Here is a 16,366-nt window from a genome sequence, read left to right on the forward strand (position 1 = left end):
ACACTGACTGTCACATGTCAATTCTGTAGGACTTTTCCTTTGTCAACTGCTCATTGATGAAGGATCATTGGATAGATCGAAAGATGTGGGCAGCATGCCACAGTCTTTCCCTTGCAAATGTACAGAAGGCTTGTGAAAAAATCGCACCTGGGCACGCTTTGGGGTCACACGCGGTAGCAACTTTAAAACAACTCTGTGACCTCTTTCCACGCTCCTTCCATCGACAGGGGGAGTCCAGGTCTTCTTCCCTGAAATCTGGGCTCTAGGACGACTTAATTGCCAGAATGCCATGGAAAGGATGCTGTACGCCTTTCCTGAGCCCAAGCCTAAGAAACGGGCACCTCGTGCTGCTCTTGACATACTCACTCGGCAACCTACTCACCATGTTGTAAGAAAGCCCTAGCAGCCTGGGGAGCGAACCAAGGCTCCCAGCCCTCGGCCCGGCTGAGGACCCAGAGAACAGCCCGTGCGAGTGCCGAATCTTGAAAAATGGATCTTTCAGCCCCCCGCTGAGCAGCCCCCACTGACTCCACAGGGACTGAGGACCTTCTCCACTGGGTCTGTCCACGTGGTCCCCCCACGAACAAAACGAGGGATTGCTGTTCTTTGAAAGCACCGCTTCTAGGGTGATTTGTTACAAAGCAATAGAAATGGCCCCAAACAGCATTCTCTCTTTCTTGCTTCTTCTTTAGTGAATGATGACCTTATCCCCCATTTCTGGTTGCAATTCTAACTGGGCAATTTTAAAGTCTTTTTTTTTTTTTTTTTTTTGGTACTAGCCCTTCATATGTACCAGCACTAGGCTTGTATTTTGGTTAGCCCCCCTGACAACTTGATATGTACTATTATTATGCCCATTTTATGGATAAATGAGCTGACCTACAGGGTAGTCCAAGGACACGCAGTTCATAAGAGATGAAAGGAAATTAAAGGCAGGATCCCAGATCCTGAGCTGGTTACTGCTATACTTTATTACCTCTCTTTGGTCTCTAATATCAAGGAATAGCTAATGACATCCATTGCATTCTCTTTGAAACCGAGCCTTTTGTGCCTTATTTGTTGAGTTTTTTAGAAGGTGTTTCCTTTAATTATCCCATCAGTGGGAAAAGCCCAGAAAAATCCCAAGATCTTTTCTCAAATGTTACTAACTTCCTCTCAAGCACTGCTATGCACATAGAGACAGGGGAAGAAATCTGGGGGCTGGGTAGTTATTTTCCTGTAAGCTTTAGATGTAAATTGTTGCATTCAGCATGTGACCCCAAAACCAGAAAGAAATCAGACAAAATGATTAGTCGCCTGATAAGCCAGACCCCCAACCCCTCAAATAGGCAATGATTTGAAAAGATATAAAGAGTTGAGGGTAAATTATGTTTCAAATTTCAAAGTATGCCCTTTTATCTAAGATAATTTATGTTCTTATAAACTTTCATGTGCTGCCTATCTTATTTTCAAAGACACAATTAATCTCACCGGGATTGGAACCTCAAACGAGAAGCAGAGTGGACCCATGATCCTTAATGATATAGTCAAATAAAGACAAACACAGGTTTACACAAAGAAATGTTCAAGTAGCAGGCATTTAATTATTTTTTACACCTAGAGAATTAAACACCACCCTCATTTTAGCCTAAGCTTAGACCAGTATTGCAGGCACACAGCAAGAAGAAAGCAAAGATTCAGGGAGGTTCGATGCCCTTCTCTTGCTGGGCTGGCCTTTGAGCTCCTTTCTTGCCTTTGGTTCAACGCTTTCCTCAACATAATTGCTTAGTCCTCCCTGTTGGTAAAACCCCCCACTCCCTGCCTTCACTCACACTCTGTAGTTTAGGAAAAGGTGGAACCCTAGGGAACAACCAGAATTAAATGAGGTCACCTCTGCATTCTGGTAAAAGAAGCTAAGGCATTTCCCTAGGGGCTGGAATGGAACTGAATTCGGAAAAAGTTAGAAGTGACCATGACATGTTATCTACCATCTGCAGAGATAATACGTGCCCTATTCATGTTTTTTTTAAACCACTGTAACAAAATATGGTAACACAGACATAAAATTTAGCATTTTAACTATTTTTCAGCCTACAGTTCAGTGGCATCAAGCACATTCATATTGCTGTACAACTATCACCACCATCCTTCTCCAGAGCTCTTTTCATCTCGGAAAACTGAAACTCTGTCCCCAGTAAACATGAACTCCCCTTCCCCATTCCCTCCGCCCCTGGCAACCCCCACTCCTTCTATTTTTTGTCTCTGAATTTGACTACTCCAAAGGACCTCCTATAAGTGTTTTTTTCATACAATATAAAATAGCTTTGAAAAATTAAACATTAACTTCACTTAAAAATGAAAGTATTCATATAAATGATACACATTAGAGAAAACAGCACCTTACAACTCACTCGAGTTGCAGATAATGTGCGGTAAGATGGGGTAAGGAGTGAAATTGGGGGGTGGCTCCTTTGAGTCAGAGCAGGGCCTGTGGCCAAGACCAGAGAACAGGGACATCTGGCATCAGGACGAAAGTCACATTCAAGAGAAAGGAAGCAACTGAAGTGTGATGTGAAGGGAGATGAAAAGCCTCCTGCAGTTGACTTCTTCTTTTATTGAGAAAAATACAGCATTTATTCAGAGAAGATAAGAGGATATGCTAAAAACTACTTCGAGGCCTTTTCTTCTTTTAGAATAGAGGGCACAAGGAACCACATGCTGACTGCATTCAAAACATACCTCCTCAGAGCTAAGACACCTGTGATGTTCAGCCTGACAAGGCCAGCAGGGCACCCAGCTGCTGGCTTATGGGCTTGCGGCTTACCCACCAGCAATTATTAGAACAAAAAGCTCACTCGGAAGAGGAGTAAGAAATGAATTTTTAAAGCAAAGCAATTTACATTCCAAAAATTTCGATCTTGAAATGGTGGTAGATGAGGAATTTTTGTGATAAATGTTGGGCATATTGAAGAGAAAGCAACTCTTTAAGAAAAAAGAGTCACAATTCAGTTGACTGGTTGCTAGTTACTCTTTTCAAGTATCCTGACAAGCATTAAATAATCACATTCTAGAAACCATGTTTTGTTTTTTTAAAAAAGATTTATTTATTTATTTGAGAGAGAGAGTGTGAGTGCGGGGGCAGAGAGACACTATGCAAGCAGACTCCTGCTGAGCGTGGAACTGACACGGGGCTTGATCTCATGACCCTGAGATCAGGACCTGAGCTGAAACCGAGCTGCACACTTAACTGACTGAGCCACCCAGGCACCCCTCTAGAAACTATGTGAAAAGCACACATGTATGTGCGTGTGTGTATGTGTGTGCGCACACACGCACGCACGCGCATGCACACAGGTACCACCGACCTGGATGCTGGGCATGGAGAACAGCAGCAGTGGTGACCAGATGTGGCTACTTGGACAGAGCTTGGTGTGAGATCTGACCGCTGTATAAGCCAAGCAAGCAGGAGAGGTGCCCAGAAAACACTTTCCATTTAGGGGTATCTCTCCAGCACCAAAAACAATCCACAGTGTTTGTCTCTGCTGCTTCCAGGAATGTGCTTTGGGTAGACACGGAAACTCTTTGTGTTGTATTCTTAAATATCAGAATTGGGACCCGACCTCTGAATATTTTTTGTAGAATTTAAAATGTCAAACACTTTAAAGTTCTTACTACTTAGTCCATGATGCCAGCTTGGTAGTTTCATGTAAGTCACAAAGGTATACGCTGTGGAGTTTAAGGAATCATTCCAAGAATGTATACAAAGACTAGAGCACCCTAAGCTACAGAAATACCCCACTTTTCATTACTGCCTCTGATACACACATTCATTTGCTCTAGGTGCTGGCCAAACACTGGTGCCGCTCCGTCCCTGAGCCCCATGCGAACCAAGTGAGCAATTTTCCAAATCAAATTTGTACAAAATCTAAGGGAGAAAAGCAGACTATTACAATATTCAAGCCAGGCTTTAATGAGGTCAATATTGCTTTCCCCATTTTCAGTTTTCTAACCTTTCATCCCTTTCCCCAGGAGTCAAAAATCTAGAACTCAGCATTTTGTAAGAAAAAAAAAATTAAGGCCTTCCATTGAAAGTTCCCTTTGTTGACTGTCTCAAGTTGGCACCCACTTCTACTGACTGAAAGGAGGAAGCATTTATGCCCTTTCATCATCATTATTATTATTATCCTTAAGGTTTAGGAGTGGGATGATTTTCTTTTCCTGCTAAAATTCATAAAAAGAGACTGGGTCAAAATATTAGGTCAGCAAAGGGATATTAAATCAAAGCAATTTTGACTGTAAAATATGGTAGAATTTTTCACATAGTAAAAATTCAGGCTGTTGTTAAGTGACAGTGATTTTTTTCCCTCCGAGTATCAATTCTGAAATATAAGTTCACTGCTGCTCGATAAACTCAAGTAGGAGTTGAAATAAAGCACAAGTGTGTCGATGAGCTCAAGTCACCCTCATCAGAATATTTCCCTTAAAATGCTGCTGCTCCTTCAAGTCAGCTTTGACTTTGGGACATAAAAAATAAGTCCATAGTATAAGGAGTGTGTTTCCCCGGATGAGCTGAAAAATGTGAATTTATTCTCTTTGAGTAGGGAGGGCTTCAAAAAATCCTTTTGAAGATCAATGTTGTAGTCATTCTGACCCCTTCATTCTAACCCAGTTATAGCTGGTTTGTGAGCCTTCACACAGAGGCTCTTTACTGGCACGATTCGAAACAGGACCCGGTTGCTGTCTATGCTGGTCATCCTCACTGTTGATCTTTCACTCCCAGTGCTCCCTGGAGGATGCACATTCTCCTGTGGTCCATGTGTTTTCAACCGTAGGGCAGTGAGAGAACTAGGTTTCATTTGGACATCCTATTCTGACCTTGGCTATTCCCACACTTTCTGAAATGAGCCATGAGGTTCACTGCCTAAAGAAAAGCATTTTTTGGTAAATTGTTAAACTTATGATGTAAAAGTTCCAGAGACTAAAATATCCTGGCTTTGGATGGCATAGCTAGGGACTTGCTCTGCTGGTGTTGTTAATGAGACCCTGTGGTCTATACAGCATCTGCGGCTCTGAGATGATCTCTTAGTTCCACTTGCTTTGGAGCAACATGACTGCCTTGCCCATGGGGCCAACCAGGTCCAGGGTGGAAAATGGGGAAGCAACAGAGAATCCGGGAGAGGACCCAGGTGACTTTCATGTAAGGTAGTCTAGAGCACACTAACCAACTGGTCAACAGGCAGCTTGGTGCAAGGAAGATCAGTTGACACCCCATGGTGGGAACTGGTCAACTGACTGGGTTTGTTACAGATTTCAACCAGTTATTGGGTACCAGGTAGACACTGCTAGAGAAACTACAGAGCTAGATGAATCTATACAAATCTTTTTAGAACCACAGGAATGGAAAGATACTAAATTTCAGCACCTAATAGAAGCATGTTCTTATTTACTTGTATCTATAAGAAGGGGAAAATTGTATTTTTAAAAAGATTTTAATTATTTATTTGAAAGAAAGAGAGAGAGAGCACGAGCAGAGGGGCAGAGGGATAGGGGGAAGCAGACTCCCCACTGAGCAAGGAGCCCACCGTGAGGCTTGATCCCAGGACCCTGAGATCATGACCTGAGCTGAAGGCAGATGTTTAACTGACTGAGCTACCCAGGTGCTCCAGGGGAAAATTGTATTTTATCTATAGTACTCCCTAAGATATAAAGTGATTATGAAATTTAATCAGCCGTGGTGGTTAGACTAGTTATAAAGCAGAATTTCAACCTACAAAAGGGAAAGAGAGCTGAAAGTCCTCTGCACCCACAGTGTTTGGTTTAGAGATGTTGGACAGAAAGTGGAATGCAACTTTTTGTTACTTACAGAAGCTGTCAAAATACATTTTACCAGATCTTAAGCCTCCATGGATGCTTATAGGTAGCTGGCAAATGTCCACATGGAATTTTATTTCAGCAAGGAAAATTTACAACTATCAAATCCAGCCAATTGAAAATGTGGTTGATGAATATATACAAGTCCACTTCACGATCTTGTGGGAAAGGAACCAAAGGCTAGCCAGTCTTCTGAGAAGGGCTACACAGACCACAGTTGCTTCTCCCCAGAGGCAACCTCAAAGTAAGAAAGCAGGCTTGGTGGTACTCAGTGCAGATCTTACAACTTGTGGCAATTTTGTCTGAATGGATTCTACATGCACAGAGAAAACACATTCTCTGAATCTACCTTCTGTTAGATTTGTGTTTTCCCACAACCTTTGTCTTTCTCCATAATATACAGTAATTTTTCTTTAGCTGTAGACGTGATTGCTTTCCTCTGACATTTACAAATGTAAGTGCTGTTGGAACTCACACACTGCTGGTAGAAATTAAAAATGGTGCAGTCACTTTGGAAAGTAGTCTGGCAGTTCCTCACAATGTGACATAGAGAGTTCCCATATAACCTAGCGGCTCCACTCCCAGGTATATACCCCATGCAAATGAACACATATATCCGAATAAAAATGTACACACAAATGTTCACAGTGGTATTATTCAAAGTAGCCAAAAAGTGGAAACCACCTGATGTCCATCGACTGGTGGATAAACAAAATGTGGTAAAGGCACACAATGGAGTATTAAATGGCGATAAAAAGGAACAAAGTACTGACACGTGCTGTAAGTTACACGAACCTGGAAAACATTACGCTAAATAAAAGAAGTCAGTCACAAAAGACCTCCTACTACATGCTTCCATGTATCTGAATGTCCAGAATAGGCAAATTTATAGAGACAGAAAGTAAATTAGAGTTTGCTTGAGACTAGAAGTTTGAAGGAGAAATGAGAAATGGGTAATGGGTTTCCTTTTGGCAAAGTTCTAAAATTGATTGTGAGGATGGCTGCCTATACTGAAACCATCCAACTGTATGTTTTAAATTAGTGAATTTTGGGGCACCTGGGTGGCACAGCGGTTAAGCGTCTGCCTTCGGCTCAGGGAGTGATCCCGGCGTTCTGGGATCAAGCCCCACATCAGGCTCCTCCGCTATGAGCCTGCTTCTTCCTCTCCCATCCCCCTGCTTGTGTTCCCTCTCTCGCTGGCTGTCTCTATCTCTGTCAAGTAAATAAATAAATCTTTAAAAAATAAAAAAAATAAAAATAAATTTAAAAAAATAAATTAGTGAATTTTATGATACGTGAATCATATCTCAGTAAAGCTTTTTTTTGTAAGTATAAAGGCCAAGAGAAAAGAGCTCATCCTCCCGGCCCCGCCCCACCCTGCCGCACACCTGCCAGTGGGCCGCTCTCCCCAGCTGGGGCACAGTCCCTGAACTGGCTCTTCTGGAGCTTCCCACTTGCCCCTCAGCTGTTAGCCCCATCACTCACTGTTGGAAGCCGGCCTTCCCATTCCAACCTTCTCATCGCAGTTTCTCCATATGTTGTCTACCTCTGCTAAAGTGTGCGTCAACCTGTCTGGGTCTCACTTGTAGGTAAAAATCTCTTTGGTGGTGATGATGATGATGGCCAATAGTTAATTTAAATCAGTAGTAGCTACATGCAAAGAACTGCTCTTAACTACTATCAAGTATTAAAAAGTTTCAAATATTGTTAACTATTGAGAAGTTCTACTTGAACCTGTTTTATCTTCAGAACAATTCTACCAGGTAGGTACTCCTTTTTTTAAAAAACATTTATTTATTTGAGAGAGAGAGCACGAGTGGGGAGGAAAGGGAGGAGGAGAGGGAGAGAGAGAGTCTCAAGCAGAATCCACACTGAGCACGGAGCCCGACACGGGGCTCGATTTCACGACCCTGAGATCATGACCTGAGACAAAATCAAGAGTTGACTCTTAACCGGCTGAGCCACCCAGGCGCCCCTACCAGGTAAGTATGCTTATGAACTGCATTTTACAGATGAGGATTCTAGGAGGCACAGAGAGGTTGTCCCTTTTCAGGGTCACACAGCCATCATGAAGCAGAGCCTGGACTGGAATCCAGACAGTATGTCTCCAGAGACTTAGTGGTCTATACTGTCCAACATGACACTTCATTGCCTTGTCTCCTTGTCAGTGTCTTTATTGAAAGTCCTTGCAGGCCAGTCAGGTAATAGAAATAAGAGAAGAGGGCTGCGTGTGAGGCGATAGGGAGTGGAGCTGTGGAGCACTGGCAAAGGCACTGCCCCGTAAAGAGGCACCTTCAGTTTCATCTCTACTGAACTGACCGTGGCCATGCAGGATGTGGGCCCAGCATGGCTGAATCTTCCTCTTCTTTTTTTTTTTTTTTTTTTAATCTTTTGGTTTTTAAATGTTGGCAGCAAATTCAAGGTTAAAAAAACAAACAAACAAACAGTGTGGGCCACCACCATCTGGATGAAACCAAACAGGTCGGCAGTTTCATTACATCAGAAGCCACAAATTGGGGATCACAGGGCAGATTCAGAGGTCACAAATAAATGAATGAATGAAGCAATGAGTTGGGGACTAGAAACAGTCTTTGACAGACAAGATTTGGTTGTCTTCTTCGTTGTCTTCCAACAATCTAAAACTTCCTTAGAACACCATGCTGGGCTTTAGGTTTTCCAAGAGGAGGTTCAAATGGAAAGACTGAGCTTGAGGAGCTAAGATGGGAGCGGAAAGAGGTAGAGGCAAGACAGCAAGCAGCCAGGTGTCTCATCTCTAAAAGACACAGTGACACATGGACGACAGAGCTGGAGTTGCCCCGGGTGGGGTGGGGTGGCCAGGATTAACAGGTGAGGTGGGGCCTAGAAGCTTCCAGGCAGCTGGGACAAGTGTAGAGTGCAGCACAGGAGCTGCCTGCACTTCTGGTCCCCCCACCCAGCCTGACCTCACAAGCAGCCCCTGCAGAAACGAACGGAGCCACGTGGGGGGGTGTTCGTGTGCATAGGGGTGAGGGGCCTCATACTGTGGCACAGCAAGAGCAGCCGCCCACTGCAATTCAGCACCACCAGAGATGGTCCAATGGGCCTCCCAGGGGAGGGCACACTGCGATAGGAACAAAAATGAGGCCTGGGGGAGACCGGAGATCACCAGTGAGGTGACCGCATCTTCCCCTGCATCTGAGCAGCGGCTGGGAGCAAGTCCGCCCTTGTAGGGAGGAGTCTTTCATCACCGGTAATATTTAGAGTTGTTGGTGCATGGTGAGAGTCAACAGCAGATTGGCTTCTAGAAGGTTCTGTTGTCTTGAAAAATATTCATGCAGACAATGAACTCATGTTATGGCTTGTATGTGGGGAGACCACTCCCACTACCCAGGTCTTGCTATGCCACTGAGCGGAGCCTCCTTGCTAGGCCCTGTCCTGTCCTGGGGAGGGAAGGCGGCCCAGAGACAGCTGACCTGTGTACTCTCCAGTTCTGGCACAGTCCACCAGGAGACTGTCACCTGTCCCAGGCGACAGCTCATATCAGCTCAACTGCTCATGGAATCCATACCCCCGTCCGGAAGCACAACTCCAGAGCCACATGAGGCCGGACAGAGTGTTGACAAGTGGACGTATAAATCAAGGGCCAGGGTGCCTGCCGCAGGTTTCTGTTGGCACTCTCCTCCCCCCGCCGGTACATCCAGCACCCAGCTCTGGGACTGCTGTTGCTTGGCCTTTCGCCAGGAAAGTGCCCTTGGTGGGAGGGCTGGGCACCCTCCCATCCCCATCCTTCACTCCTTTATAGGTTATGCCTATGTCATATGCAATGAATCCTTGTTTCTGCTTCGAGGACACCTGGCCAGAGACCCTCCTGCTACATTTACATTTTGCCACCACCGCCTCTGTTCCAACTGTCCCCGGGGCCCTGGCTCACCTGTGGTCCTGGCCATGCCTCCTGCAATTCTCTCCCTGGGCCCAGTCCCCAGAGTGAGCTTTCTGAAAGGCAGATCTGACCGTGCCGTTTGTCTGCTTCAATATTTCAGTAGTAAAATCTGCATTGCTCAGCAAAGCCTATGAGGCCCTTCTCACTCAGCCCCTGCCCCGCTTCCCCTGCCACAGCTCTTGCAACCTACGTCCAGTCACACGAACATTCTAGACAGGCTAAAGGTGCTGTGCCATTTCACATCGTTGACTTTGCCCTAGCTACTGCCCTGCCTGGAACACCCCTCTTCTCTCCTATTCCACTCTCTTCTTTTGCCAGTTGATTTCTGGTTATTCTTCAAAAACTAAGTTCAGACGTGTTCTCCTCTAGGAAGTCATGTCTGAGCTCCCTCATCCCAACTGCCCCCAGCCCACTTCCCACTGCATTGGGTTAGGTGTCCTTCCTTCGAATACACCGCATTAGACATGAGGATCGTCTGCTTAGTCATGATATCAGCTCTGAGGCATCTCTGTGTCCTCAGCAGTGCCCGGTACGTACTGGCTTTCAGTAAACGTCTGATGAATGAGTGAATGCTGAACAAGGAACCCACTCAAATGATACCTTCAACCTTCAAGGTAGCCTCGGACGAACGGAAGAATATTTCAGGTGAAAGCCCTTTCAAGGGCTTCCCTCCTGTCCTGCTGCTACCCGACATTTTGAGAGTGAATGTAGCATAAGACAGTTTGGATGGTTAAGATTTGGTCAAAAGCCATTAAGCAAAGTGCATTAAGTCTTGGGAAGACATTGCCTGCTGTCAGGATGTTTGGAGGAAAAGAGGAGCATGCTTATCTTTTGAAGGATTTTTAAAAATTGCACACCCTTATACACAATAACTCAGTTTAATAAACTGTTTATCTGAGATTTTCATTCTGATTATAAATGAAGGGCTTTATGTACAAAATAGCTTGGGAGAAGTTTCTAGGGAAGTTGGTAAATGTCTGCATTATAAACCACATCGTTTCCACCAGTTTATTAAACCACTGTTCTCAACTCCTAAGCTGACTTATGATCCAAACAAAAAGTCATTTGAAATTTGTGGAGGGAAAAAAGGAAGAAAGGAAGAAGGAAGGGAGGGAAGGGGGAGGGAGGAAGTAAGGAATCATGAACTAGGAAGTTAGCTGTTTCTTGCCACTTCTGTTTTTGTAAAAGTTGCTATATTCACCCATTTAAAAGAAATAGCTATGTTTGGCCTCAAAATGCATAGAGTGAGGGGGTCCAGCCAGGAAGGACTCACCTTTGCAGACCACTTAGTACTGACAAGGCCTGGATGAAAACAGGAAGGTTGAGGAGGGGGGAGGGAGAAGGCAAAATAAATAGAGGAATGGGACAGCAAGGGGCCAAGAATATATGTCAGTGAAAGTGGCAAAGTCTGAGAATACCCATTGTTGGCAGTGATGTAGGAAAACAGGAATTCTCAGGCACTGAAGGTGGGTGTGTGAATGGGTACCACCACTCTGGAAAACAATTCGGCATTACATAGTAACACTGAGTTTGTGCTAGACCTACATTCCACTTCTAGATGTCTACCCCGGACAAAGTCTAGAATATGTGCCCCAGACCACGAACAGGAATATACAACAGCAGTCAGTGCTGGTCACAGCCAAAAAAAAAGTGTTAACAACCCATAGGTCCATCAGCACTAAAGCAGAAAAAAAAATTATGGTCAGTCCATTCAGCGGACACCACAGTAGCAGTGAGTTAACATGGTGAAACCACAAAACCATAACGTTGAATCAAAAAAGCAAGTTACGAAAGAACTTACATACAGTGTGAGTCCATTTATATAAAGAGCACACACTGGCAAAGTGAAACAATGTGTTATTTAGGGGTGCGCCCTAGGTATGTGTCAAAACTATTAAAATAAAGAAAAGATATCACAAAATCCCAAACAGTAGCTGCAAAGTTACTGATCATGTTTTATGTGTTGAAGCCAGTGTTCATTATATTATTACTGTTTAAACCTTACAGATGATTAGATATCCTTTTACATGTATTATTTATTTACAGTTCTTAAAGCGTTGTTGAAGAAAAATAAGTGAAGAGAGATGAAGGGTCAGAAGGTCATGGGAAGGGATGTGTGTGGCAGGGGGGAGGGTCACACATCAGCTGAACTAAGGCAATTGTTCCAGAATAAATTTGGGGGTTTCACTTTAGATAAAACTAAAAAGGAAGGGCCCTAAAGCTCATACACCTTAGTCCATAGGCACAAACCCCCCTGCCCCGCCCCAGTCCCAAAGGGTTCAGTCGGCCCTCTCTCCATCGAACCCTGCTGTCTGGTCACTAGTAACTTGTATCCCCCCGCTCAGTGCTGCGGGAGGCACTTGAACTTGCCCTCAGCCCCAAAGCACGCTGAAGCCCAGTCTTTGCTCACCATCTGGACCTGTATCAAGAGACGTCTAGTATTCGCCAGCTCCTGGGTGGATTAAAATCCTCTGGTGGCCGTATCACCTACAAGGAACAGTCCATGCCTCTGCTCTTACTAAGCCTTCATACGATTTCCCTGCCTCGGATGCCATCCTCATATTCCACCACTCTATGGAGTCCTCTTAGGATAACCAGATGTCACCGCCAGAGGAGTGAGGAGTGATCACCCCCATCTCTCCAGTCAGCTCCATCTTCTGGGCCCATATAGGACCCCATTTGTGCGTCTAGCTCATACAGCACTTAGCGACTGGTGTGACTAACTGAGGCCATGGTTCTGTCCCCATTAGACTCGAAGACATCCAGAATCAGAACCTTTGTCTATTTATCTTTTTGCTACGGGTGATACTCAAAGTATTAATCAACTGGGACTTCTAGGCAGTACTCAATTAGAGTGCCAAAAGGCTGGGACCGTGTCCTGCAGGTGCCTCCCCCAACCCCCAAATCTCTAGGTGTTAACAACTTAGTTGCTGAATCATTGAGAGGTGGCAGGGAAGGCAGGACAGGGGCCGGGCAGCTGGGACGGAGGGAGAGGAGTTCAGGACAGTATATATTTCCCAACCAGTACAGAAGTATTAACAACGGCATGGCCATTATATATCTCTAACAGCTCAATATCCACTTTTTCCCATCTCTAGGGACAGGTAGTAGGTATTTAATAATATTTACTGACAACAAACCAAGACAGATCTTAGATTACAACTGGCATCTTTAACTATTTTTCCAATAAGATAGAGGTGAGGAATCTGAGATCTGGCTTGGATACTGACTTTCTAGTCTCTCTGCTTTCTCATCCAAAACGGAGATTGGTTAATGGATGGGCATGAGATCCAAGTTGGTCCAACGAGACTCAATCCTGGGACTTTTGCTTGAACATCCCCAATCCCTCCAGTCCCTCCAAACCCCTGTTGCCAATAGTATTTGAAGCTTCCGGCAGCTTTCTTACCCCCATGATGGGGAAGGCTTTTGTGAAAGAAGCCTGAGCAGAGAGAAGAAGAACCAAGAAATGGAGAGAGTCAAGTTCCTGCAAGCTGATTTAAACCCTTAGACCCAGCCATGCCTAAAGATCCACCTTGCACCTCTCAGTTAAATGGCCCAATAAATTCACTTTCTTGCTCATGATATTTTGACAGGGGCTTTTGTTTTTGTGTTGCCTTTTTAAAAAAAAAATTTTTAAGGATTTTATTTATTTATTTATTTGAGAGAGAGGAAGAGAGAGAGAGTACAAGCAGGAGGAGCAGCAGAGGAAGAGGGAGAAGCAGACTCCTCAATGAGCAGGGAGCTTAATGCAGGGCTCGATCCCAGGACCCTGGGATCGTGACCTTAGCTGAAGGCAGACGCTTAAACGACTGAGCCACCCAGGCGCCCCTTGTTTTGCCTTTTCAACTATAAGTCCAGTCTAACTCAGCTACAAGCATAACCTGCCATTAGGGAAAATAGAAATCTAAGTTTCTATGTGCATATCCCTTAACTTTTCACAACCGAGGACATTTTGGTAGTTCATCTTGGTAACTCACCTTTCACCCAGGACAACGTTGGATAGATTTATAAATGAGGGAAAGTCCAGTGTGTTCACGACAGGATAGGCATGGATGGGAATAAGCAAAGTATCATCTCCCTAAAATTAATGGGGAAAAGAAAGTCAAGTTCACCATACAAGAGGCTATAATTTTCAAAGATGAACTTGTAGCTACTTTATTTCTTATGTGGTTTTCTATCACTAAAAAATATTTCCTTAAGAAACCCGAATGCTTCCATTTAACATTAGAAATATTGAGATTTCCTAGCTATAAACAAAGTGTAAGAAATTTTAAGTACATTTCCTTGAAGCGATATTCACTATTATCCAGGAAAGCTAAAGATAATGATGCTTTTGTGTAGATACAAAGGCAGTAATCTACCTGCTTCTATTTGAGAAAATTATAAGCAAACACAATATGTAGTAGCCCGAGAGAAACAGAACCAATCAGAGTCAGCTGATCCAGACAGCACCGAATAGTAAACAATGAACTGACATCAGGCACAGAGGCTGCTGGCCGTCCTGCTTAATGGATGACCTCGAACAAGACCTCTCCAGGCCTCGTTTCTTCCTTTGCAAAATGGGGATACGTCTGCTTTCACTTTAAAGGTATTTTTAAGGGGCACCTGGGTGGCTCAGGTGGTTAAGCATGTGTCTTCAGCTAAGTTCATGATCTAGGGACCTGAGATTGAGCCCCGCATCAGGCTCCCTGCTCAGCACGGAGTCTACTTCTCCCTCTCCCTCTACCCCACCCCCTGCTCATGCACTCTCTCTCACTCTCTCTCAAATAAATAAAATCCTTTTAAAAATTTAAAAATTAAAAAAAAATAAAGGTATTTTTAAGAATTAGGGCAGATGATGGCCTGAAAGAGACAAGAGCACTACATATGTGCAAGGTATTGTTAGCATTATTGAGTAGCAGGAGACAGGCCCTGGCACTCGGTACCATGCCTGCCCTCGAGATTCATCTTCTCCATGCAGATACTCCTTTTTATTTTTTTAAGATTTTATTTATTTGACAGAGAGAGATACAGAGAGAGAGAGAACACAAGCGGGCAGGTGGGAGAGGGAGAAGCAGGCTTCCCGCTGAGCAGGGAGCCCGATGCGGGGACCCTGGGATCATGACCTGAGCCAAAGGCAGACGCTTAACGACTGAGCCACCCAGGTGCCCCGCAGACACTCCTTCTGAAAGCCATACTCTACTTTTGTTTTTAGTTTAGCTTTTCAATTTTTTTTAAAGATTGAAACTCATTGGTTACTAAAACATACTCTTCCATTTTAGTTTTGAAAAATTAAACTTAGTTCCCCTTAAGGCCTCTTGACTTGCAAGAACTGGACCTAGGAGAGCAAAGGGAAGCGTGGCAGAGACCATGTGAAGAGAGGAATTGACAGCACGTGGAGCTGGCCCTGCCTGGAGGCCACAGGATGAATTCGGTGACCTAGAAAAGGCTCACAGGGACTTACCCGGCCCAACCATCTGGGGTCAGGCCATCCAGGCTCCTACCTCCCCGCAGACCCCCAGGGCTGCCATTGAGGACATCCCCACACAACATCATCCAGTCCCTGGGGTTTATAATCACAATCCGGGGGTCCTGCTAATTTGGTAGCCTAGCACTTAAAGGAGTTTATTTAAGCTATTTGAAAAGACTTTATCAACTCCTAGCACTACATGATAAGTAAGATTTCCGGGCCGGGGCAGGCAGAAAACCTAAAGCAAATGATGTCTCATGGCTCTGCCCTGGGTCTTGATGGCTCCACACCCAGGACCCAAGTCACCAGACAAGGACCCTCCATACCACTCACACTGGCTGCCCAAGGAACATGCCCGCTGGGTGAGAAACTTCACACTTATCACTCCATTTCCCTTTGTTCTTCCCTCAGGATATAAATTTTGACGTCCTCCCATCCCTTACCCTTAAAAAACCAATTTTAAGCAAACTTACCTTACAGTGAACCCGGATGCAGTCGTAATAGTACCGCCACTCATCTGGAGAGAATGTGACGGTGATGGTGAGGGACAAGCCGGGGACAAGGAGGTGTTCCTAGAAGACAAGTGGGCCCAGAGTACACAGCAGGGCTGTAGTGGCAGCACCCTCCACACCCGTCCCCAGCAGCACCCCACACGGAAAGCCACAACCCAACAGAGAGCACCACGGAGAACAGGCAACAAGACCAGACTTACCTTCTTCACATACTTGATCTGAAAGTATTTGGTTTGAGGGGGTAAAATGTGCACGTGTATGTCTTCATTGGAAATATTGACCAGGTGCTGCGAGAGAAAGAGAAGCACTCAGAGAAAACACCGTTTTAGCTATCTGCGTAGTCACCTCATTTATTTATCTCTACTCTTGTTCCTAAAGGGATTTGAGGAGATAGAATTTATTACTTAACTTTTTCTTTTTTTTTTTTTTTTAAGATTTTATTTATTTATTCGACAGAGATAGAGACAACCAGCGAGAGAGGGAACACAGGCAGGGGGAGTGGGAGAGGAAGAAGCAGGCTCATAGCAGAAGAGCCTGATGTGGGGCTCGATCCCAGATCGCCGGGATCACGCCCTGAGCCGAAGGCAGACGCTTAACCGCTATGCCACCCAGGCACCCCTACTTAACTTTTTCGAA

General features: G+C 44.7%; 1 protein-coding gene across 1 annotated transcript in view; it reads right to left on the reverse strand.

The window, feature by feature from the left end:
* CFAP221 (cilia and flagella associated protein 221) overlaps nucleotides 1-16,366 on the reverse strand; it is a 92,781-nt gene that overhangs the window by 64,445 nt on the left and 11,970 nt on the right. The window contains exons 4-6 of the mRNA XM_045804097.2: nucleotides 15,931-16,017; nucleotides 15,692-15,790; nucleotides 13,747-13,847 (exon numbers count right to left, since the gene is read on the reverse strand). Coding sequence (XP_045660053.2) covers nucleotides 13,747-13,847; nucleotides 15,692-15,790; nucleotides 15,931-16,017 — 287 coding nt within the window. The remainder of the gene's footprint in view (nucleotides 1-13,746; nucleotides 13,848-15,691; nucleotides 15,791-15,930; nucleotides 16,018-16,366) is intronic.

Source organism: Ursus americanus, chromosome 1 (assembly GCF_024610735.1).
Source record: "Ursus americanus isolate L20-20 chromosome 1, mUrsAme1.1.p, whole genome shotgun sequence".
Classification (NCBI taxonomy): Eukaryota; Metazoa; Chordata; class Mammalia; order Carnivora; family Ursidae; genus Ursus; species Ursus americanus.